Genomic DNA, 26,947 nt, shown 5'->3' on the forward strand with positions numbered 1-26,947 from the left:
AATCTGTAGTATTATGGACTGTCGTTATGACAATTATAATTATATTGTAATTGTTAATTATATGGTTATATTACTAATAATATAATCATAATTAACAATAATAATTAATGGTATTGTAATTATTAGCAGAGGTTCTATTAGTCTGAACCGTGACTTTCGTTTCCATATCACTTTTCATCTAATAGGGAATGTAACGAATATAGAAAAAGTGTGGCAAGATTTTTATGATTTTTCTGTTAATTTTATACAATGTAATTGGAGGAGAGTGATGTTTAATACTAAAGTAAAGGACCAAAATTGTTATGTCAGCAGAAGTGAGTGTAAACAGACTGGTAAACTGCGAACTTGGCAAGGGGATAAAAAACTTTAAGAAGCTCTATGGTGCGATGTTAAAATTTGAATCCTTTCCGCTTTTTTATTCGTTATATTATTTATATCTGCTAAATTATTATGAATTTAACAAACATTCTCTATTCGTAAAAAGCAAATTTAAAGTTAATAAATTCAAATTAAATTTGATGCAAACAAATAAATGATTAATTATTGCAAACTAATCTACAATATCATTTAAATTCTGAGAGCATCCAGTATTTAGTAAAATTTTGATTAAACCAGTTGAAATCCAGTTTTAATAAATTTAGAATTTTACAATAAATTTCTTTCTTTAAATATAACATTTTAAAAAATTTTAAAAATATAAATTAAAATTAAATTTTACTTCATAATAATTTTATTTGTAATTTTTTTCAAAAACATTTTCAAATTTTTACATACTTAATATTTTACATTCCTTTATAGTTTGCAACATTTTTTCACATGACTTTACATTTTGCATTTTACAATTTTTTTTTACACATTTTTACAACAGTACACACATTTTACATTACTTAAAAATTTACAGAATATTTTTTTTTTTTTTTAAATTGATCACAGATAGCAGCTTTACACTCAATTTCACCTTAAATTAGCGCCCTCTATTTAAAGTTTGCAAAACACACTTCTTAGCATCACTAAGTTTGGCAGTGCATCTCCACTCCCCAAAAACAAATATAGTTGATAAGTTAAATTTAAAATTACTATTTACTTGCCTTTTTAGTATTATTTACGTATAATTTATGTATTGTTTTTGTATTGTTTTTTTATAGATAATGTCTAGTTTCGTTTTGATTTATATGCATAATTCGTGTAAGGGAAGTTTCTGTAGGCAAGAGTATCTAAACTACTTCTAAAAATGTGTTTTCTAAAAATTTGGTTTTCTACTCTTATTTTTTTAATTTTAATTCTTGTTTAAATTTCTTTTTAGTAATTCACCACATTTGGTATTACTTTTGGCTTTGACTTTTACCCTTTCCTACATGGAAGACGAAACACGAATTGAATGACTGAAGAGTTAGGTTTGGAGGCAACTTCCCCTTGATAAGTGTGTCTCCTGCCTGCTCAACAATCATTCACTTATGCATTTTTATAAATAAAATTTTATATGATTAAATAATTTTTGGAATTTTAATTTTATATTTATTCATGAAATTTGATACTTGCACTTGATTTACATATGCTCTCAGAATTTAAATGATATTGTAGGATTAGTTCGCAATAATTAATCATTTATTTGTTCGCATTGAATTTCATTTAAATTTATTAACTTTAAATTTGCTTTTTATGAAAAGAGAATGTTTGTTAAATTCAAATTTCATTCCTTGCAGCAATGGCGCAAAGGAATTATTTAAAATTAAATTTTACTTTATTCTTTTGATGCTATATTATTATGAATATTCTGGTAATAAAATGGTTACTATAATACTTATACTGATTACAACTATGTTAATAATATTTATAGTAATTATCATATTTTCATGTTACTGTTATATAGTTAGCATAATAGTTAACCATAATATTAATGATAATTAATTTAATTAGTAATATTGTATGTAATAGTTATGGTAATTAGTAATGGCTAAAATAGTATTCTTATTAATAACAAAATAATTAGCAATAAGTGTCAATTTTATGATTATAAGTATAATCATAACTAACTGCATTATAACTACATTATTGTAATAGTTGTAAAACGGTATGCATTTTTTATGTTATAGGTAATTTAAGCATTTAATTATGAGATAAATAAAAATAAAATTAGCGCTTTCTGTAATGGCCGCTCATTATAACGACCATTCTATTATAAGGACCGTTGAGAAAAGTTTCTGACTAAATCAATTCTGGTATTAACTTTTTATAACGTCCTTTTTGTTTAAGATGCGAGAGATCGTCATAATAAGCATTGATTATGCATATTATATCCGACTACATTCCACACCCAAATTTTTGGAAAGTCAAAATAAATTCATTATTGGTGTTATTAAGCAGAGTACTGCTTAAAATGATAGAAACAACTGATAGATATATTATCAAGGTACAGTTTTAGTTTTTTTCGTGCATTTTGTATTAAAAACGTGTTAAATTTCAGGATAATTAGGTATGTTGCAACAAAAATATTTATCAACATTTTACTTTTATTTTTGTCACTTATTAAGGTGTAAGAAATTAATTAGACTAAAATATAAGTGATTAAATATATATATCTGTTTAAGTATATGCGTTAGCTATTTTTTGAAAAATTTCTCTCTTTTCATTTACAAAGTTATCTGAAAAAAAATTTAGATCTGTACCTAAACCTAAAGTTTGAGCCCATTTAATTCACAATACTTCATGAAATTACTACAGTAATATTTTAAGTTAAAGTTTTCTTTGTAACAATAAAGCTGAAAAAAAAATCAAGTTTTTCAAAAAGTACTTTTAATGGAAGACAAAGCAAACAGAAGGGGTAGAAAATGTTGCCAAGCATGAAAATTTAACTGCAAAACTAATCTTGTTCCCGATAACTTAATAGCAAATAGGAAGGTTCAAACTCATCTTTTGAACATCACCAAAAGTATTCAAATGAAAAATTCTCATTTTAAAGTTATTTAGAGTAGTCTGTATACCTTCAGACACCAACTTCGTGGTTCTTAAACAGGAAATTCCGATTCACGGCTTAGAAGAAGAACAGTCATTATTTTTCTTCTAACAGCCGGTGAATAAAAGTAGCTTTGTGAAGTTTAATGCATAAGCTTTAAAATTAAAATAACCGTATTTTTTTTTTTTTTTTTGTTTCAAATTCTTCAAAATTGACGATCAGAACGTAGTTGGATATATAGATGCATTTTTCAAACGTTTGGCTGCACATATAAACACGGATATAGTTCCCAGAAATGCTTTCGCGAGAAAAAACATCGTCATGTACTCGAGCCAGTATGACAGATGACTAACGATTATGGAGGTCCTATATTCTTTTCACGTATTTGTCTTAAAAGTTACTTTGAGATAAATATTTTGAGTGGAAAGTTATTTAACCATTCCATCCATAATCATAATCGTAATTAGAATTATGAAGTGTGTCTCCTTTCCACGTTTCTTCGCTATCAGGCAGCAAATTTTGTCTTCTTTGGCCATAGTCTTCTTCGCCAAAGTTATTCAACGCGTTTGGTTCATTCGCTGAATATTCCACAAAATTTCCTATGGCTTCAGCTGAAGCATATCTTCCGTTGGTATTCGGATTGCCTCCTTTAAAATCAGGTCCTCTTTGAATGTCTCCAGAAAAGTGTGCGCCATCATCTTGCCATAGCTTACTGTCGGGTCCTCTGGCGTCTTGGAAAGCTATATTGGGCGACTGGTGAAACCAACCATCTCTGTTTGGATTCTGGAAATTTTCTGATCCGATGCTCCAACTGTTGGCTTTAAAGGCTGCACTTGATGCAGTTCGTTGGAGTGAATTCACCTGTCCCTTATTACTAGATCCGAAGGTTCCAGATCTAATGTTTGACCGTTGTTGTTGTCCTGGATTTCTGTTATGTTCTTTGAACCCTTGATTGGTAGACGTACGTAATGTTCCGTGAAGTCCTTGACTGCTAGCAATTCCTTTTTGGCTTTTAATAGTATTGCCTTTTTTTGGCATTCTGTTGCCCCACCCAGAATTGGGTAAAGGTGCTTGGCTCCCGCCTTGCCACATATCTCCTTTTAAAGATGCCTTTCTTGGTGGAGTTGTCTTCTGGCCAGCAATTCTTCTGTTTCCTCCTTGAGACCAGCCAGCTCCTTTCTGAACTCCTTGTTGTTGCCCAGAACTTTGTGGCCAGCTTTTGCCAGTAGCTTGCTGTTGTCTTGGCATTTTTTGCCAGCCACTTCCTTTGCCAGCTCCTTGTTGTTGCCTCATTCTTTGTTGATGGCTTTGTGGCCAACTACCTCCTTTCCTTATTCCTTGTTGTTGTCCTGTACTCTGTTGAGGACTTTGCGACCAATTGCTTCCTTTGCTAGTTCCATGCTGTTGAGGACTTTGAGATCTGCCATCCCAGTTACCACCTGCTTTGCTTTGGGAATCCCAAGTTGGAATGCCAACTTTTGGTGGATTAGCAGATCCTTTAGAACTGATTTGCATTCGAGATACTGCTATTTTTGAGCCATCTATTCCAATCTGTGGGGATCTGAAAAGATTGGTGTTTCTACCGTAATGCATGGAAGTTTCTGCGCAGTTCACGTTGAACCACCAATCACACACAAACATCTCCTGATTGAAGAGAGTTCCGACTGGGCAAAGAAATGTGTTCTGGCGACCTCCTGCCTGGCAAATGTGGAAGACCTGATGAAAAGAGTGTATGTTAAACACCACTGCACATAATTTTTTTGTTTGCTTTTGTTTTTTATTTGAAAACATTATTTAACATTAAAATTGATTGCTCAGAAAGAAACGCAGAAAAATATATTTAAAATTAGGGGAAAATTCGACTTTTCAATAGCGTTTATTTTAGATTATTTAGAGTTATTTTCCATTATAAACATTTCGAAAGAATCTAACCTGGGTCTCTCTTCCTCAAAAGGAAAATATTTTGATGAAAAATCATTTAAAAGGATGAAACTCAGTAGAGTAGTGATAATATATGCGAAATTAATGTATTTCGAAGGCCAAACCTTCCAAAATAAATATCTAGATACGTCTGAAAGAGACTAATTTACATATTTTGGAGTATTTTTATGTTTAATATCAATCATCACTCGATTTTGAACGTTGTGTTCTTTCAAATGTTTGCCAGCCTGGACATGAATTTTAGCATTAACTCTGGCGAATTTCAACAGATGATATCTTTAGATCTGCTGGAACCATTTTTAAGATTCCAACGGATGTAGACGCAGTATTATATGTATTAAGAGATTAAGTACTTACATCTATACAAAAGTATACTTTTATCTGAGTATTGCGCATAAATATACAATAATCAGGGGCGTAGCTAGAGGGGGCATCTGTCCCCGGGCGCAGAATCCAAGGGGCGCCAAACTGATGTTACGACATTTTAGAATTAAATGTTTTCCATCCTTGGCAAGCAGTAGGGGGCGCGAAATCTTCAGTTGTCCCTGGGCGCTGAAAACCCTAGCTACGACTCTGACAATAATTATTGAGAAATTTGAACTGATGCAAGAAATATGATATGTATACACAGTGGAACAAATGTAGACTAATTTACCAGAGCTTGAGATAAAAGCAAACAAATATTTGCATTATTTTCTAACAGTATGAGGCGATCTGCTCTGTCTCGATTTACGATCACTTTGAATCATGCGATGTCTGAAAAATTTCTTTTCTATCTACATTCTTAATAGAACGATTGAATAAAGCTTTTATATAGAATGTTCAATATCTAGAACAAACTTTTAAAGGTGTAAAACACACTGAAATGATCGTTATTTTTGTCAAAAATGAGGTTAGGTTATTGGAATATAGTAAAACACATGAGAGGTGCCTGCCGAAGGGAAGAGATGCCTTCGTGGAATATTTCCTAACGAAAACAGACTTGTATTCACGTTACACACGAGGTGTGTGGTGGTGCGGTGTATTTAGTTATGGCAAAGCACACTAGGGCTATCTCCCTAAGGAAAGGGATGCCTTCGTGGAGGACTTTCTAAGGGAAACTGGGTCGTATGCACGTTACACATGGGGAAAACCACGAAAACACCCATGCAGCCAGCCCGTTCGCGGGATTCGAACTTCGGACCGAATTACCAGTGTTCAGCGACTTTACCGCTTGGCCGCTGGTAGGCCGTTACACATGAGAAAAACCATGAAAACCAAACACGTTGCCAGCCCGTTCGCTTAGGATCGATGGCAAGTAGAATTTCTAGCATTCAGCAGTGTTAACCACATTGTCACTGGTAGGGCAATTTTGTCTCAGAATGCATTGCCTAAAATTAAATGGATCAAGGCGCTAGAGTGCGTTTGTTTGCTTCAGCTTCTGAGGCGACAAGCCGCAAAGGATTAATGCACGATTAGCAAGAAAGTTGGTATGTACTTTCTTTCCCGATGGGTAGAAATTATTGTATTTCTTCAAAAGAGATCTTGCCAGACTTGCTGGAGGATGCTCCAGCACGATTAAGCACTAGTTCAGTTTTTGTCAGCATGTAAGTAACTGTCTGGATGTCACCTTTCCGGGCTGATGGACTGAAGCGGGATTCCCATACTTTGTTTTTCACAATTAGCGATAAGCTATACCAGGATGCCGCCTTTCCGGGTTGTTGGTCTGACACGGTAATCCCATGCTTAAGTTTCCACGATCAGCGATCTTCTATGTCTTGATTTCTTTTTGCGAAAACATCTCGTGAGCGCTGCAGCTGCTTCTCGTGTTTGAGCCTCAACTTCTTGGCATCTGTTTTTATGTTTTTCAACCATGCATTCTGTGTTCAAGAATGATTGTTCCAGTGTACTATATTAATTCTTAAAGTTTGTCCCATTTTTTAAACACGCTTTAGTTTTCGCACTTAATGCATTACTTTTTATTTTATATGTGGTCATGACATGTAGAGACAAGCTGGTCACAATAAATAATACAAGAAAGTTGACATGAGGGGTTTACCTGACAGTGTGATTCGACATCTCCGTAGTAACCGGGTCCTTGTTGGTCCCTGCAGTCAAAACTAGTTTCCGGAATCTTGTCGAAGTTGGGATAACTCTGCCCTGGCACTCCCGGAATTGTGTCCTCCAGTCTCCATCCACTGTCTGCACCCCCTTTCCATGGATTGGCCACTTCGTCGTCCCAACCTCCTAGAGGGGCCCCTTTTGTTTGACCTTTTTGAGGCCAGTTTTGAGTGTCTGGCATCCAGTTCTGAGTTCTGCCATCACCCTGGAATGAAGAGAAATTCTACAGGTAATAAGAAAAGCAGAAATTTCGCCATGATTCGAAATATTAAATATTTATGTGCATAATTTAGAAAGAAAAAAAAATCATTTAGAAATCCAAACAGAAAAAATTTCACGCAGAATGCCTAAAAAAATTAAGAAAAATAATCTTGTAGATGATGCAAAATGTAGGAAATTCTAATAGTTTATGTAAAAAGAAAAATATTTTTATAGATTATTGGGGGGGGGCAGAAAGAAAGAAAAAGAAAATCTTGCAGGTAATATAAAAATAAAAAATTATTGGATGTTGAGGAGTAAAAAAACAAAATTTCCTACAAGTTATACAAAAAGGAAAACTTCTCAGAAGTCATAAGTAATGATGGAAAACAATTATACGAAAAAGAAAAATTCGTGTAGATTATGTGAATAAAAAGTTTTGGAAAATATGCAAAAAGCAAATATTTCGTGAAGGTAATATTGGAAAGAAAAAAAAAAAAACCTTCCTGTACATAATACCCAAAAAGAAAAAATACTTTTTTTTTGTGTGTGCATAAAAGTGAAAAATATTTCATAGATAATGAAACAAATAAAAACTGACTCTGAATAATACAAAAACGAAAAAATCATACCTAAAAAATCCTCAAAAAAAAAAAAAAAAAAAAAAAAAAAAAACATTTTAAGTAACACAAGACCGAAAAAAATTTCAGCAGGTTACACAGAAAAGAAGAAATTGTGTAGATAAGGCAAAAGGTAAAAAAAATTCCTGTATATAATGCTTAAAGAGAAAATTTATGAAACAAAAAGGAAAATTTAGCGTAGGCAATACAAATTTTAAATTCTTGGTAAATAATACAAAAAGAGGGGACAGAGCACAAAAAGTTAAAAAAAAAAAAAAAAAAAAAAAAAAAAAAAAAAAAAAATCCTTTCAGATACTGAAAAGAGTAAATACTTTTTGTTGATAATATATAAAAGAAAATAGTCTTGTAAATTTAAAGCACAAAAATTCTTGTATATAAGACAAAATAATGATAATAACAATTCCTATATATAAACAAAAAAATTCGTCTTTATAATACAAAAAATAGAACTTCTTCGGAAAATACAAGAATTAAAACATTTATATGGATAATGTAAAAAGGAAAAATGCTCTTACCTTACAAAATATGGTGCTTGAACACATGCATGAAACTGAAACATAAGAAATATTTAAGAAGTAATAGACCAACTAAAAATAAACAGGTTACGTATTTTCACCAGAAAACTGTTATAGGCCTTTTAAACCCAAACTGCTAAAGCCGTGTGACATTAATATTCAAAACCTATTTTTATGTATTTTACTTCATTACGTAGTTAAAAGACAAAAATAAATAAATAAAACTTAAAACGACAAATGCAATTCATATTATACAAAAGGTTTCGTGAAGGGGATTGAATAATTTAAGCTGGTGGTTAGCACCGTCTTAACAGCATTATGGGCTGCTAGGACTTGTACGACAACAACTCGCAGAAATGTAAATGAAATAGTGAAGGGCCCTTATGTTGGTCGTTTCAAGACTCAAAATTGCATGCGAGTCGAATGCATAATCTGAAAGCAGCTGACGGAGTGGGAATTTTTCTTTCTTTCTTTTCTTTTCTTTTTTCTTTTCTTTTCTTTTTTTTTTTTTTTTTTAGTCCAAAGGGATTTAAGTCCCGAAGGACTATTACTTTCGTTTTGGCATTTTGTGTCGGACTCCTATAAATGTCGGTTCAGTTTTCAAACTGTTGCCACAAAATGTTAAGTGTCCTGCATTATATTTTAAGAAATTAAATAATGAAAATTCTGCATAAATGTATGTATATTTCTCGCATTGTGATAAAATAACGTTACATAGAGCCATCGAATTTTGAATGACGTAATCCTCCAACGAATATGGGCATGTGGAAGGCGAAATTTGAAATTTGGAATTTGTTTTAATATTGATTTCCTATTTTGTAAAACTTTAACGAATTTTTTATTAACAAACTCAAGGATTCCAAAGCGAGCAATGGCAACGTTGTGCAGAAAAAATATTTTTATCTCCAGCGCGTGAGTTTTTGCATGAAAATTCTAAAGTTATGCTCATTTTAAAAACTATTTTGCGATATTGCTGTTGAACTGGATTTTATGGCTTAAGTGCGAAGAGCATGATATTTAATAAAGAAAGATAACACACAAAATGTTAAAAAAACGCCTGTTCGGGCGTAATTTAAAATCTGAAACATTTCAGTTTTTTGTTTTTTTTTTAGCGTAGGATTATGTTTCTTCATAATGGTCTGATGGGAAAGCAAAAATTAAAACTCTGTTTGATATGTACGCGAAAGCTTATATTTTGGAAACTACAAACGTTACAATCAATCTAAATGCATTATTAGATAGATGAAAGAGCACATTAGGAAACGCACTCTAAAAATAAATAAATAAAGATTTAAGAACGGGTATACGCATAGTAACGCCTCATTTTGTTGAAGTCAAAGCTCCGTGCGCATGCGGGACTGCTTGCGATGCGAGTGACAAGATCGTCTGGCTCTACAGTCAGTCAGCAGGGTTAAATGGAAAGGGGCTAGTTAATTCCTTTCAGCGAGACCTCGCCAACGCGAGCCTCATAGAGGAAGTTAACCGGAAGTAATCTGACGTCACTGTGTTGCATCGGCTCTGATTTCGCTCGTTTAAAACTGCAGTTCCATTCAGCTGCGAGGCGATTTTCTGCAGGTCGCGTATTCCAAATTAAATTTAATGCTATACATTTGTTTTCTAATAATGCAAATATTTAAAATAATTTGTATATATATAGTTTTAGTCAGTTTTAGTTTTAAATTCTATGTTGCAAAGCATCATTTATGCCATATGGCTCCTTTTGCTGTAGCAACGTGCCGTAACACTTATAGAAATACCAAAGGAAGACATAAGTGGCCATGTAAATATCCCTGAATGCCCTAATTGTAAAGATAAACGAGAATGTATTGGTAATTTGAAGGAAAAAAATAGTAGCCTTGTAGAGACATTAGGTATTTTTGGAAGCAGGCAAGCTGAAAAATTAGCAACGCCTTCTCCGGGAATCGAACCGCGGACCTCTGGAATACGCGCTCAGCGTGCAGACCACCGCACTAAGAAGGCGGGAAAAATACCTTATAGCCTAAGAAAATTATATTAAAATATTGAAAAATAGAGAAAAGAAAAATTTTATGATATTTGCTCAGAGACAAAGAAGGTGGATGACATCTAGAAAGAAATTTTTATCAGAAATTCTAAAATTAAAATCTCAAAAGCGAAATTTAGAAGAAAAAAAAAAAAAAAGCGGCACAGATCGGAAAAAAAAAAAAAAAAACGTCTAAAGCATATTTTTACAAAGACGCAAAATAATGCATTGCTAGGAAAGATGGAACAAATCAGGTGGATTAGTGAAGATATTTCATGTTGGCACTGTCATAAGAGCTCTGTCATCTAAAAGCTATGATTTTTTGAAGGAAAAAAAGGCGAATTAAACAGATGGTGCGCTAAATTTTTGTGTAGTCCAGGAATTCAGAGTGATGTTCTTGCTCTCATGAAGGAAAGATGGGAGACCCATCATTGGGAACAATATCTAAAAATAGTACTGTTATGGATTTTGTATTTAGTTGTCTATTTTTAGTAAATTTGTAATTAAAATTTGTTTTATTTCCCCGTGCAATGCAGCGCATGACGAGTATTAAGGTAAAGCTACGCCGAAAAAGTAAAAATACAGGAACACGCGCATTTAATAAATAGTTATCACCGTAATTGATATTAAATTGAATAAATGCAATTGTATGTTAGCTGTAACTGTAATTCTACTCTATTGCTTTCCAACCTTGAGAAAAGTAATATTACCAGAATGTCCTCGTGCACGATTAAAAAGCCGGAGAAAAACATCTCAGTTCAGTTGTTTACTTATTTGTTGTTGACAGTAGCGAATTCGCGGTGAGATCGGATAAGCTTTTTCTTCGCTTTGAATTGTGTTCTAGTTAACGTTTTAGTAGTTTAAAATATAACTATTGTGTGATATTGTGGTATTGTACGAATATCTGTGAGGACATATTTTAGCATTTTTGTTTTATTTCTTGTGATAAGAATAAATTTTATTAACTTTTCATCAGACTTGTGCATTCAATTTATTACGAACCCGTACCCACACAACAGTACTGATCAAACAATATTTCATTCAGAATGGATTAAATTATTGTTCTTAGGAGGCTTGGCTGCACCTTCTCATTCAAGGATGAACGTAGTTTACGCGTTCGAAAATATATTTAAATATTTTGTGCAATTCATGATACAGCTTACTATAAAGGGAAGGATGTAATTGACTCTAACTACTAAAGTGGAGAAACATTATCCTGAAGTTAATAGAGATGCAATTCGTCTATTTTGCAGAATGCGAACTTTTATTATTGCACTTGGTACTATTCTTATATGCGCTCTCAGGTCGCCAAATGCGGCGATATGTGTTGCGCGCTGGTTTTTGGCGCAATTTCGCGCTCTGCGATGGTTTTGGGGGCGATGTTGGTTTCTATAGCAACACTTTTTACGTGATTTATTATGCAATGAAAGACGTATTGGCAAAATTTGGTGGTTTATATATTTTTCCATCGTTGTTTTGGAACGAGAGAAGATGCTTTTAATAAATTTGTGGTGAAATTGTTTTGGTGATGTTTGAAATTGGCATTTCTGCTGTTCGAAGAAGCATTCATTCATGGTAACTGCATTTTATTTCTTTCTTGTTCTTATTTTGTAGAATGTTATGTTCATTGATTTTTTAGTATGAATTTCTGTTGTTATTGTTTTTTTTAATTGTTTGAAATTTATCTTAGTTATTTTAGTTTATTTTGTTGATTAGTGCGCAATGCCTAGATTGTGCAATTCGTAGATGTTTTTTAAAGTTTAAACAGAACGCTGTGTACATGGTATTCTTAAAATTTACTGGGTTAGAATAGACATTAAGGTACCCCTTGTATTATGGCGAAGTTGTTGTTTCATTTATCGCCAAGTTGTTGTTTCATTTATGGTAGCCTGAGTAGTTGAATGTCATGGATACCCTATTGTGACGTAATCGGGTGCATGATTCTGGGAAGTTTTGAATCATAGGATGTTTTGTAAGCGCTTTTGTGGTGTGTGTTGGTTTTATTGTTTAGACGGTAGAATGGCTAAGTGTAGTAAGATTAATTTAAAGTTTTTGTACGATTTGGAAGGAAAGGGGAAAGAGCGTTAATTGACTGGTGTGTAAATGTAGGTTTATTTAGTAGGCATTATAGTGTCCTGTATGTAGGAAGGATATGCGTCTAGTCGAACGTAAAAACCGTTTAGATGGATTTGAGTGGGTTTATAGGAAGAAAGATTCAGATGTGGCGACGCCGATATACGGATTCGAGTTCAGATAATTTTAGGAAGTTTTGGGATACTGTTGAGGAATTTTGTGTGCCACAGAATAAAGACGAAGGAACTTCTAAATAGGGTAAGTGGATATTTGCTTTTTGTAGTGCTTAAATGTATAACATGTTTTTCCTTTTTTATGTTATTTTATTGTTTGGTTTAAAATGTAGTTTATTGAGATTATGTATTTTTTGTTTGCCTGTATTGTAGAATTGGGTGCTCCTTTGACTTTTTAAGTGAAAATATATCGATGTGTACATGGACAAAGTGAAGGGAGTGCGCAATGCAAGTTTGTGCAATTCTTGGATTTTTTTAAGTGAAAATAGGTCGACGTGTACATGGATATGCAAGCCAAAATAATAAGTCAAAGAATTGCACAAATTCGTTATCCATGTACCGCCAAAAATCGCCAAGTGTCGCCAAGGGGTATCCTAAAATATACTTTTACCATTTACTGTTGTTATGTTAATTTATTAAAGCGAGGTGCGCTTAGTTTGTAGATTCCTTCGCTGCCTAGACTATGCAATTCGTAGATGTTTTTGAAGTTTAAACAGAACGCTGTGTATATTTTATTGTTGTTATGTTAATTTATTTAAGCTAGGTCTGCGTAGTTCGTAGATTCCTTCGCTGCATAGATTGCGCAATTCTGTGACTTTTTTAAAGTCAAAACATATCGCTGTCTACATGGATTCTTGTCTGTTTTTGGTTAGAAGCTTTACGTTTTTGCTATCTTTTGTTTTGGATTTTTAGCTTAAATTGCGTGTTCAAAACGTGGTTTTTGCATGTGCGAAAACCGTGTTTTTGGAGACATTTTAGGCTTAAAGTTCGAAATGTAGACAAAAAATTTAGATAGTAATATGGCACGGTGGAGTTTCTCGCCAAATATGTTTGGCGAGAAATTTGTCACCAAACGAGGGCGTGTATAAGAGTAGTTCCGGGTGCAAGTAAGCATTTATATCATTTATATTTAAATATAATAAGTTTTGATTTGAATTATTTCCTTGTGGCATTTTAGAAGTTAATAGCAGAAAGCATATTTCAAATGAGAACTAATTTTCTTAAGCACTTGGTAACGTTATTCTTATTGTATTCTTTGTATAGTTCGATTTTGTGCTAGCTGAGCATTTTAGATAAATTTCCGGATTTTTTTACTTTCAGTGACACTAAAAGAGCAATTATTTCTTGTTTTGCATACCGGTTAGTCTTTACAACTATATGTGATATGATGTCTTCAGCCATCATGTGAAAATGTTCAAATGGAGGTTTTTCTGTGACCACATTTAGATGGTCTTGAAAAGAAATACAGCTTGGTGAAGGCATGAATTGGGATTCATATTTTTTTCACTTTTAAATCAAAGTTAGTCTCTTCAGAGTTTTTTTGGTAAAATTTCTATAGTTCCTGCGGTATCTTCTGTTTCAGATGACTGATATGTTACTGTTTGTAGCAGAATCGTGTATCTGTTCTGACTAACTGAATCAGGTTCAGGTGGAATAATAACCATTTCAGGCTCGTCCATTTCTTCATCAGAGAGAGAATTCATAGATTCAAGAGCCTCTACAGCTGTTAATTTTTTCCCCCATTTTAAAAATATCGATTTTTCAAAAACATCTGAAATATTTGCTCAAGTAACTGATCTACTTTAGAAGAAAAAAAAAAAAAAAATACTGCCGATTATTTCTTCCTAAAGCGCATGCTATGGAAAGGTTTCATCTGATGGCATTGCTTTGAATGCCCGCAGGAGAACCTATACAATCTAGGGACAAAAAGAAACTTTCCAGACTAATTTCTATTTAGAATGGTTTATCTATTTTATACTAAAGTATACCTCCTATTGCCAAGGAAACATCACATAGATGAACATTGTTTTACTCAGAAAAATCTATTTAGGAGGTTGTGTGACATTTTGCTTTTGTAATTTAATAATAAAGATATCCGAAGAAAATTATAGAATAATCTATTCCCGAATCCTTCCATATGTCACGTTAATGTCATTGTATGATTAGCTATTGCTCAAATTTGGTTTGAAGGAATGTGATCGATGAACTGGGGGAGGGGGAAGCGAGGAGCGAAAAGAAGTTGGGGATCGGACCGTTGTCCTATTTACAGGACACATATAAAATGCAAACAAAATACCTTAAAAGGATAATTTTTTTCATGGATATTTTTATTTCTGTAAATAGTACTGTAAATCTACTAGCAGAAATGTATACATCTGTTTAGAATTAATCTAAAGAGTAGATTTTAATCCTAAATCACGGCTCAAAAATAAATTAGTTTAAAGGGTTAATTTTTAATGAAATTAATTATGACAGACCATATTTTAACTTGATTTTGAAACTTACGTCTATTTCAAGGGAGTTATGACAAAGTTTATGTATTTATTTACCTTTGTTTTCCATGTAATGAAATTTAATTGGGCCGTCCTATATATAGAACAGCGGGTTATATGGGTTAGAGCAAAAAAATGCCCAAACTACCAACAATCCGTTTTGGAAAAAGAAAAAGAAAAAAAAAAAAAGAGTCCTTTATTCTATCCGTACGTAGAGATGTCGCGTAAAAACCTGCTTAAATGGATTTGAAAGCGGTGAAAATGGATATTTTCTTTGAAATATGATGCCCGAAACTTTTCTCGATTACAATACTTCCTTTACTTCGTACAAGGAAATGAAAATAATCAAACTAGAAAGAAAATTTACTGCTCTGGCTTATAACTTAGCAAAGTGGACTGCTTCCCGAAGCTTCAAAATACCATATTGCCTTTAGACAATGACTTCGGCCTTTTTGTTCTTAATTCTATTGTTTGTAACCTCTATTTATAAGGTTTCACTCTTATAAAATTATTAAATGACAACAATAATGTTTTTGAAACGTTAAAAATTCAATTAAAATTTCATTAAATAAGAAACACAGATTAATTTAAAAAGAAAATTTTTGAAGATACTTACTCAGGAAACACAATAAACTTTTGACTTGCATTGGTAAAATTTAAACAAAATAAGAGCTGAAAGAAAAATAAAACATTATTTTTACACACATTTAATTAATATTATTTAGCTGAGTACATATGAAAGGAATTTCCCATTTCCATCCAACCTTCGAATGCAATTCAGCTTTCTGTCCACAAAAGGATTTAAAGTAAATTGTAGTTATTTTTTATATTGCTATACTACATCGTATATGTACCTCGTACTGCTATATGGTCCGGTGTATAACGCGAACCTGTAATTTGAAACTACATTTATAAAATTTTAGGTACATTCGCCGCATAACGCGCACCCTTTTCTTTGAGGAAAAACATGAAAGATACATATGCGATGCTCTTATCTTTCGAAGTCATTCATTCCTAGATTCATTCAGAACTGTGAATTGTGATACCGCTTTGTCTTCGAATTTTGAGCGCGTCTCATAGTTAGAACCGCATGATTTGGATATCGTCTGCTGGAAAAAAGCTGAAGAATTTCAATTTTTTATGCTTTGTTTTCTTTTAAACAGCACACAAACGAGCAGGCATTAATAGTGTACTCAACGGCCAAGTAAGAACAGATTTTAAGAAATTATTTTTTCTCAGTGTGTGAACTAAATAGTTTGTTTTAAATATATTATGTTAAAGTAATTACGAGTTTATTTAAATTTCAAGTCTTATTCTAATTAATAGTATTCTAAGTAAGATTTGATATTATCTTGAAATGTGTAGTGATATTCATAAAATTTGAGAATACAAAATTTTTATTTAAGTCTATTATTCTATGAATTGTTGATAATAATCTGAAGAGTTTTTGGTTTAAAAAAATATATTAACTATTGTAAAAATATTTTGAGAAAAGTGCACATTTTTTGTTCTCAAGAAAATTTTAAAGTTTCAGTTACAATGTCGACAAATCAGGAACCCGTTAATCTTGACGATTCACTGAACGTGAATCAAGATACAATAAATTTAAATATTATTCCATTTGAAGATTCTAAGGACAGTGACATAATTTCTTGGTTAGGTTATTTTAACAAAGTCTGCCAGAATAAGGACGAAAATTGGAAACTTCAAAATATTTCTCGTTACATTAAGGGAAAAGCCCTCTGGCTCTATATTAAAAATTGCCATGAGCTAAAAACTTACTCAGAATTTGAACAAATATTAAAAGAAAACTTTATCGATCCCACCTTAACTACTTTCGGCGACTTCTCTAATTTAAAATATAACGCCAGAGAAGACATCACAAATTACTTTCGAAAGAAAATTGAAGTAGGTAAGCGGCTTAATTTGGATAAATCAATGATTTTAGAAGGTTTGACAGATGGTTTGCCAACGAACTTAAAGTCTTTGATGATTGTTCAAAGTCCCGCTGATCCGATAACTTGGCTAGAACAAGCCCACAAATTTCGACAAATTCATGAATGTAAAGATGAAAATTCGCAAAATTATAACAGAGATAGGAATAGTCAACAATTCAGACAAGCTAATTTCCGAAATAATAATCGTCAGTTTGTGGATAATCGACCCAATGCATCTAATTACAAACCTCATAGTTTTCAACAAATTGGAAATAAATCTAACAGCGATATCAACAGCGGAAAGAAAGTTGTAAGTCACCATACTAATAGTAAATTTGACGGTATCGCCCCATCAACTTGTAGAATATGTACCAAAAAAGGGATACCAAATTGTTATTACTGGGCTCAAATCAGCCCATTCCGAAATCAGAACAACGAAACTGAAACTAATTCTAATGTGGAAAACAAAAATTTGGGGTCTGATTCTTCGGGAATTTGACAACTAAGAATTAAGGGATTTTTATCCCATGGCAGATCAGTCGACTGTGTCGTGGACACTGGCGCGACATTGTCTATCATCTCAGAAAAATCTGCAAACAATTTACAGTTAAAAGTTCAAAAGGTAAAAGGTATTAAAATTAGACAAACTAAAGAAATGTTTCTATTGATAAAATGTGTAGATTACAAATGAAAATTGAAAATATTATTAAACTAATTAACTTGTTAGTGTTAGATACTAATTTAGATTATGTTCTTTTGGATTTAAATGAATGTAAATTATTTGAATAAAAAATTGATTGTAGTAATTTAGTGGTAACTCAAAGAAATGAAAACATTTCAAATTCTTGTGAATGTAAATAACAGAGTTTCTTTGCATGTACAACTTGATCAAGTACTTCAAGAAAACAGTAATGTAATGCCATCAGTTAAGACAAAACCTAGAAGTAATATCTCTGAGGTAGAGGTAATAAGTGTTGATGAAAATAATATATCTAATGAAAATAATGTGTCTAAAGGTATAATAGTTAATGAAGGTAATAAGTCTAATATTATGAAGTTTAATGACGATAAGATGTCTAAGGTAACAAGAGTTAATGTAAATAATGAAAGTAATGTAAAACTAAAAATTCAAAAAAGTGATGTGAAAAAACAAAGTAGTGAAATAACAACAGATTCAGAGAGTATGGAGGAAGAAAACCCTGAATTAATTAGATTGTTAAATAAATATAAGAATGTGTTTTCCAAAAATAAATATGATGTAGGTAAAATTAACATTGAACCACAACGAATTAACTTGACTTCTGATTTGCCTGTCACTTTAACACCTTATCGAACTTCTACTAAGGAAGAAGAAGAAATTAGACGACAAATTGATCAATTATTAAAAAATGGAATTATTAAAGAAAGTAGTAGTCCTTATGCATCCCCAGTAACTTTAGTATTAAAACGCGATGAGGGCAAAAAACCTAGAATGTGTATTGATTATCGTAAATTGAATGCTTTAGCAAAGACTGATGCTCATCCCCTGCCCCGGATAGACTTTTTATTAGACAAATTAAGTAATGCAAATGTTATTTCTATAATAGATCTAAGATTAGGGTTTTGGCACATTCCTATTCACCCTGATGACACCGAAATATTGGCTTTTATTACAAATTTTGGACTCTATGACTGGCTAAGACTCCCTTTTGGCTTCAAAAATGCACCGGCTATCTTTAACAGAGTTATTAAACGCATCCTCACTAAAAATAAAATCCAATTTGCTTGTAGTTATTTTGATGACATAATTGTTTACTCTTCTTCCAAAGAACAACATCTAAAGCATTTGAGTGAATTATTTGAAATATTTATTCAAGAAGGTATTAAATTGAACCAGAGTAAATGTGTCTTTGCCAAAAGATAAAATCAATTTTCTAGGTTATGAAATTAGAAAGGGTAAAGTTACTCCAGATAACCAAAATATTGAAAGTATTAAAAATTTGAAATATCCAAGTAATGTAAAAGAACTACAAAGAGTGTTAGGCAGTGTAAATGTTTATTATAGATTCATACCTAATTATGCTAAATTAAGATCTCCTCTAAAGAAATTATTGAAAAAAGATGTACCATGGCATTGGAATGATCAATGTCAAACTGCTTTTGACGAACTGAAAAATATTCTTATTTCAAAACCAGTCTTACAATTGTATGATCCAAATAAACCTTGTCATGTTTTTGTTGATGCATCACACATTGCTGTGGGAGCTGTTTTGAAGCAGCCAGACGAAAATAATGTATTACACCCAGTTTCTTACCATTCTAGAGCTTTAAAAGTTTACGAAAAAAATTATGCAATTACAGAACTTGAATGTTTAGCTATTGTTGATGCATTAGATAAATTTTATTACTAACTTCACGGTCAAAAATTTACAATCCATACCGATCATGCAGCCCTTGTTTGGCTTAAAAATGTTAAGAATTTAAGAGGCAGATTATTCCGTTGGTCACTCCGACTCAGTATGTTTGATTACGAAGTTAAATATCAAAAAGGCTCTACAAACGTTGAAGCTGACAATCTGTTTCTCACCAACTCCAACCTTCTGTGTATTTACTTAATCGTGATGAAATTATACAACAGCAAAAAAGTGACAATGTGTGTGATAAAAAATATGTAGAAATAAATGATTTGATGGTAATTAAGAAGAAAAAAAGGTTATAAAATTGTGGTACCAAAATACTTAAGATTAAAATTATTAACTGAAACTCATGAAAAATTCGGACACTCAGGTATTCATGCTATGTTAAATTTAATCACTCCACAATATTATTGGCCCTACATTAGTAAAGATATTGGAAATTTCGTGAAACATTGCCATGTTTGTCAAATTAATAAAAAGAAAAAAACCAAAAATTTGGACTTATGCAAGAAGTACCCCCAACTGATAAACCTTTTGAATGTCTTTCTATTGATACAGTCGGCGGTTTTAATTATTATAATTCTACAAAAAAATATTTACATCTTGTGATCGATCATGCCACAAGATATGTCTGGGCTTTTCCATCTAAAAGTGCAACTACAGAAACTTATGCTAATATTTTGAAACAAATTTTTCAAATTCAAGTCCCCGAAAAAATCCTTAGTGACCGCAATGCCGCATTCACCTGCAATAGATTCAAGAAATTTCTTAGAAATTATAATATAAAACAACTTCTAACTACTGCGCATCACCCCCAGACAAATGGTAAAGCAGAGCGTGTGAACCAAACCCTAGTAACTCGTTTAAGATGTAAAGTAAATTCTAGATCATCGAAAATTCCATGGACGAAAATTTTGGATCAAGTTATTAGTGAATATAATAATTCTCCTCATTCGGTAACTAAATTCACCCCTGCATATCTTTTACTCGGAGAACTTCCTTTCGATTCTCCCCTGGATCAAAATACTTACCCTCTGGTTGACATAGCGAGAAAATTGGCTAAAGAGAGAACTATTGAATATCATAACAGGAACCAAAGTCGTTATGACACAAAATTTGCGGATGTAGAATTTCAACCTGGTGATCTAGTTTTATTTGACGAATTTGAATTTCCGAATACACGTAAATTGACAGCACCCTATTCTGGACCATACCAAATTGTCAAAAAATTATCTGAGGTTAATTATGAAATTGATAAAAAGAATTACCATACAAAGAAACCTACTGATATTGTCCATGTTTCCAGACTACGACACTACCAAGACCCAGAAAATTTTAAACTACATCACCAATAGGTAGACACACCTTCCTTTTGGTAAACACTCAACTGGAGTTGCTACTAAAGGTAATTAGAGCACCTCTAATTATTTAATGTCTAACTTTCTGTGTTGTAAATTTTTGGTGTGTTGTTTTGTATCTTTGTATTTATTTTGTATTTATGTGTCAATTTTTTTCGGCAACGACATTAATGGTAATTATAAAATACTATTGAAGTTGAAAGTTGTGTTGAACGACAATACAGTATATGACATAATTGTCATTGTCGATAGTAAAAGGTAAAATTATTGTGTAAAATGATTATTATCAAAATAAGTGTTTCATATGAATAAGTAGTCAAAATAAAATACCGTAAACAAACATAAGTCAAAAGGAAATGTTAAGAAATTAGTCAAGTATTGCAATTGTCAATGATATGAAAAAATAATAGAGGAATACCTCACCTCAAATAAAAATTTTTAATATTAAAGCCACGGCGAAATGTAAATGAAAGATTTGTAAAATACGAACTGCTCTAATGTTTTGCAGCAATCTCTAAAGACCTGGACCCGGAACTGAAACTGTTCTCGAGAAATGTTTTTCCAATAATGCAGGCATAATGTTATTTTTCTTTATTTTCTATAAATGTCAATATATTAAGATATATTATTTACAATTTATATATTCATATTATTATTGACTGTGTTATGGTGAGAGTGTCTATTTAAGATTAATATTATTGTATCTCGAATTCTGGATGCGAGTTATTCAAACAAATTAAACAATTATTTAAAATATTTTTTCTATTTGGAATGTCTTGTGGTCGAGGCGCCCGGCTTCAAGCCTTTTCAGATGGGGGAATATTTTTAATAATAAAATTCCATAGTCAAGAATATACTTAAAATTCTAACTGTATGTTCTTTTCATTTTTAATGGCGATGTTCTCTTATTTGAAAGTACGTGGAATTAAATTCACAGCCCCGTAGTCAAGTTGTTTTTCCCGCCTTTTCTACACGTACAGTTTTAGAATGTTCTGGAAATATTTCAAGCGAACTGGATTGGCTGACGAGGCTGACGTCACTTCTTGGAAGCTCCGCCTTTCCAGAGGCTATAAAATGACTCGGAAGAAGAATATCGGGGCTTTTTCTTAAATGTCACGATGCAGTAAACTTCATACAAAAAGTTATTAGTAATTCTTTTATTTACTCCGGATATCTGATTTTTGTAAATGCTATTTTCTCTTGAATAATAAATATTAGATCCTGTTTTTTAAACTTATCGTCTGATTATTTAAGCTATGACTACATTGATGATTCTTCAACAATCTATTTATTCCTGACAAAAGCTGATACATCACATATATGTATCTGTATACATATGTTATATTTTAATGCGCTGCTTGAAAACTGGGTAGTTTAACGTCCGGCAGTCGTCATGGGTGAGAGTGAAGGCACGAAGACTAAGCTAACAAAATTGAATTTGAAGAATCACCATCTTCATTTTTATACACATCACATCATTTCTTTGTAGACAATATACTTTTCGATCACAGTCGGATAAAATAATTCTTATGTACACAGATTAAAAAGGTACGACGTCATCTTAGAAAAGTAAGCATAGCAGCAGAGGTTTTGCAAGACAGGAAAAGTTAAGAAGTGACGTAATTACTCGTGAAGCAGTATTTATACTAGGCAGGTGCATATGTACAGCTAAGCTGCGATTGGTTAATTTTAGGTTTTAGTTCCCTTTTCAAGCCGTGTTGTGTAATTCGGTAAGATTTCGAACTTGGAAGAAAGGAGAAACTTAGGGGGGGGGAGGAACATAAAATCTAGAATACTCAATTTTGAAGTTGCCAATTATTTCATAGCGTACGTATCTTATTATGTGTTACATGCATATATACATACACAGTGTATCTGTAAAAATCCTTATATCCAGCCTTTATTTTTACAATAACTTTTCGTAGACAAATACTTTCAGTTACAAAAACTCTTTAAATGGCACAAAGATTTATGGTTTTTTATTTTTAAATTTAAAAAAAATATCCAATTTCGTAAAAATTAACAAACTTAACATCTTATGCGTTTTCCCAATTACTGTATTTGTATTTAGGAAAATTTTATGCTCATTTTATAACATAAAATACAAAAAGTGTGACTTCCGTACGAAAAATAAAATAATAATAATAATAAAAAAATCTGAAAGGTTTCAGAATTTAAATTACATCCAAAGGGGTGTTTTTTTAACATTTTATCTGTTACCTTTATTTATTAAATATCATGTTCTTCGCACTTAAACCATAAAATTCAGTTCAAGAGCAATATCGCGAAATAGTTTTAAATTGAGCATTTACTGTTATTTATTTAACGTTTTGTGTGTTACCTTTCATGTTCTTCGCCCCATAAAATTCAATTCAACAGCAGTATCACAAAATAATTTAAAAAGAGCATATCTTCAGAATTCCCGATATGCAGTCTCGCGCGCTGGATGGTTTTTTTTTTTTTTTTTTTTTTTTTTTTTTTTCCGTACATTGTTGGCATTGCTCGCTTTGAAATCGTTGAGTTTGCTAATCAAAAATTCATTAAAGTTTTACAAAATATAGAGATAAAACAAATTCCAGATTCCAAATTTGGGTTTCGAGATGCCCATATCCGAGTAGAGGACTACGGTATTCAAAATTTGATGTCTCTAGGTACCGTTGTTTTTTCATAATGCGAGAAATATATATATACATTCATGCAGATTCTTCATTATTTAATTTCTTTAAATGTAATGCAGGGTTCTAATATTTGGTGGCGACAATTCGAAAAGTGAAACGCCGTTTATAGTGAACCAACGCAAAATACCAAAACGAAATTAGTAGCGAAAGCATGTAGCTCCTAGCGAGTGTGGAAAATGGCCTAACACAAACAAGAAGAATAGACACTTTTGTTTTTAACAGTAGCAACAGTAGCGCAGTTAAAAAAAAAAAAAAAAAAAAAAAAAAAAAAAAGGAACATTTGACATCGGCTTTAATTGTTTTAGTATTGTGTGTCATTTGGTCTAGATGTGCTGTGTTTGTATAGCTACGTTTGTTTTTGTGTTCGTAGTAAGAATTGTGAAAATAAAAGTGTTTTGTACAAAAATTAGTCTTCAAATACTGTTTTATAATTTTCTGCATATTAAGTTCCTGCCTGAATTTCGATGCTTTGGAAGGAAAAAGCGTAAGTGAACTTTAGAACTTTTGAATTTTAAACTTAATAAATTTCGAATTTTTCAACAAAGTTGAATATATTCTTAGTACATAATAATCACTTATATGCATACAATTAAATAATTATTATACAGAAGAAGCGTACAAAACAAGGCCTTAAGTAAATTAACCAGAATTTAACTGTTGGTCGTACAGGTGTAGCCCCACCGCACTAACTCTAACTTTGTAATTTGGATCCAATTTTGATGAAGATGGATTAAAGAGTCTCCTACATCTCTTCTCTTACGACTAACGTACTCGAAAAGGACTTTTCGTCCATCACTAGTTTAAGTGACCCCTGCCGTACATACACCGTACACTTCCATGCTTCTCTGGGATTCGAACCAAGGTTCAACGATATGCTTCGTTTGCCATTACGTCGAACAATCGGGTTTTACTAAAAACATGAATGGCAATGAATCGGGATATGGATAAAACGACATATAAATGAGAAAGACATATAAACGAGAAATGTATAAATGATGATAATCGAGTATGTTTACTTGAAGCGTTGTGGAAACAAAACTTTGAAATAACACAAATTGTGCAAAATCTTAACGAAAATCGTGATGAATATTAACGAAAATCACAATGAAAATTTACTCCACAATAAAATATTAGCTTAATATTATTCCACAATAAAATATTAACATTAATAATTAAATTTCACACACTAATACTATTTATGTGTAATGTCAAAATTTAAAGTAACGAAAAATGGCGGCGTAGAATATTTTTCATTCAATTTTAGTATAACATTTCGGGTCAAGGATTTGCTTTAGCATTTCTAGGGTGGGAGTGAAACGAAGCAGTAACACTAGTAATTGATATAGTAAATAAATAAAAGTTACATTGTACATCTGAAATTGAAATTTTCATTTCTAAGCCAAACCAAATCCTGAAAATATATTTAATACCATTTTTTTTTTTTGTACCAAGATTACATTTAATTGGACCGTGCTTTTTTAAACACCAGTCACCTAAAATAATTGCTATAAAACGAGAAATGTGTGATTGTTTGATGGAGTCTATTTAATATCATTTTACGCGTCCAGTTGTAAATAATAAAAGCAGAGATAAAGAATTCCCTTTACTTGCTTTTACATAGCTTAATTTATTACTCAGTAACAGATAGGTTAAATTAGAAACACAAATTAAATATTTACCCTTCGCCAAGTGGCAACACACTGGCACGTAAAAATTAAAAATATTTTATACCACTGAGTGGCAACACATTTCTTTTAGTTATCTGAGTTCTTTTATCAAATTTGAAAGAAAAATACCTTACGTTTCGCCCACAGGTAACATATTTCTTTTAAATCGCCTAATTTTCTGATGAAATTTGAAATAATTATCTTATGCTTTGCTGTGTGTTAGCACATTACTTTTAAATTACCGAATTTGTTAATCAAGAATTCCTTAAATACGAAGTTTGTAAGACAAAGTCCATCGCTGTTAACAGAATAAACATTTCATTTTTAATTTCGTCTGATCAAGAATGCCGTAAGAGCTACAATAACTTATTATTTAAATTATTAGCATATTTCTTAAAAACCACATAATTTGAAATACTTATATAATTCAACTCTCAATAAGTTGCAATATGGAAATATACGTATGTATTTTTTTTCAATCAACAGAGAAATCTTCTGAAATTTAAACTATTTATTCTCATTACGCCATTATGATCTACATTGAATTTTATACATTAATTTTGATCTAAATTGATTTATATAGTCTTATTAATTTGTTAAACAGAAGGTAATTGGATCCCTGAATTATAAATCATTTTTAAATGCACTTACTTTTCCTGATCAGAAGCAACTCCCAATGCCCTTCCACACTGAAACTTAAAATTTCTTTAGAGAAATTCTGAGCGATCATCTGACACAATCCTCCTCTTATATTGGGTCTCCATTTCACCATCACGATAATTAAGAATCAAAAAACAACCCTCTTCTTAAATTAAATGAGGTCATTGACGAGCTTTTGTATTTCTTAGGCCGAGGTGTTGCAAACTCTTTGGATGGTTGGATATTTCCTGCGTTGCCACAGTTAAAGAACAGAAAACATGCGCGCGAGGCATTTAAACAATTAAAAAGAAAGCAGCCGTTGAAAACGATGATTATTGGATTTTTATGAAGCGAGCAAGCAAATGGAATGAATAGCAACGACCTTCCGTCCAGATTGGAAGTTCTTTTCACTCTGTCCAGCGGATGTGGGCCCACATACAATGGCTTCATCGCATGTTCTCTTTTCTGGTAGGATTGAATATGCGGCAAAGAGTGTCTATGCTAATTGCTGTTGGATATTAAAAAGCTCTTGTTCATTAAGCATCTTGTTTGCATGGGCAGTTGAAAAAATAAAATGGCGCGTGTTACTTTTTCATTCTACGCCATTATGCGCGCAGTTCTTGAAAGAACTGTTAAAGTAAACAAACATCCAGAGCAATAGACAGCGAAACTAGTAGAGCGGTTAACTGCGTGAAAGAAGGGTTAAGGAATTAAAATAATGGAGGAATAACTAATTGCTAAACAGTTTGGGGTGTTGGGTGGAGATGCTGAATGACGCCATAACACTTACTGTTTTTGCGTAAAGGATTATGGAAGAGAAGCTTTGTCTTCGAATAAACGTTTCGATTCTTTTACTGGAATAAAAGAAAGCTGATTTGAATTTCATTGGAGCAGACATATAGGGGAGGAAGAATGGCACGTAGCATCACGTGATGGAATAAATTCAATCCAAAATGAATCTTGTGATTTATGTCGATTGTGAATTTTATTCTGATCTTCCACCTTTAAGACGTGGATATAAATATTAAAGGGCAACACGCCACAATCTAGAATCTGCCTATTTCGCTGTGCTCAGTTGAAGGAATTTGAAAAAGAATCCTTCCAGAAATCGAACAAAATGTAGGGTAACTCACAGCTTTTGTTCGAATTTTGGAACAGAATTACTTCGCAGCGTATATTTGCGGAAATTCTAAAGAAAAGTGACGTTAAAAATTATTTAAGTTTCAAAGTAATCTAACTGTTGTAAAAAAAAATCGAATTCTGGAAAAATATCTCATATTAGCGGAATCTTAAAAACTTCTCTAAAATTTCTAAACGTGATCTCGAAAAATCGCTCTTGGAGA

At 32.1% G+C, this 26,947-nt stretch overlaps 1 protein-coding gene across 1 annotated transcript; it reads right to left on the reverse strand.

The window, feature by feature from the left end:
- Positions 1-1,939: 1,939 nt before the first annotated feature.
- LOC118196418 (uncharacterized) lies at positions 1,940-26,018 on the reverse strand. Its single transcript, XM_035367874.2, has 5 exons — positions 25,617-26,018; positions 15,546-15,601; positions 8,349-8,383; positions 6,933-7,199; positions 1,940-4,669 (listed from the first exon to the last, which is right to left on the reverse strand). The coding sequence occupies exons 2-5, from the start codon at positions 15,574-15,576 to the stop codon at positions 3,386-3,388; spliced, it is 1,617 nt and encodes a 538-aa protein (XP_035223765.2). The 5' UTR covers positions 15,577-15,601; positions 25,617-26,018; the 3' UTR covers positions 1,940-3,385.
- Positions 26,019-26,947: the final 929 nt, after the last annotated feature.

The sequence above is a fragment of the Stegodyphus dumicola genome, chromosome 1, assembly GCF_044657685.1.
Source record: "Stegodyphus dumicola isolate Sdum_Otavi_A_Nest chromosome 1, ASM4465768v1".
NCBI lineage: Eukaryota > Metazoa > Arthropoda > Arachnida > Araneae > Eresidae > Stegodyphus > Stegodyphus dumicola.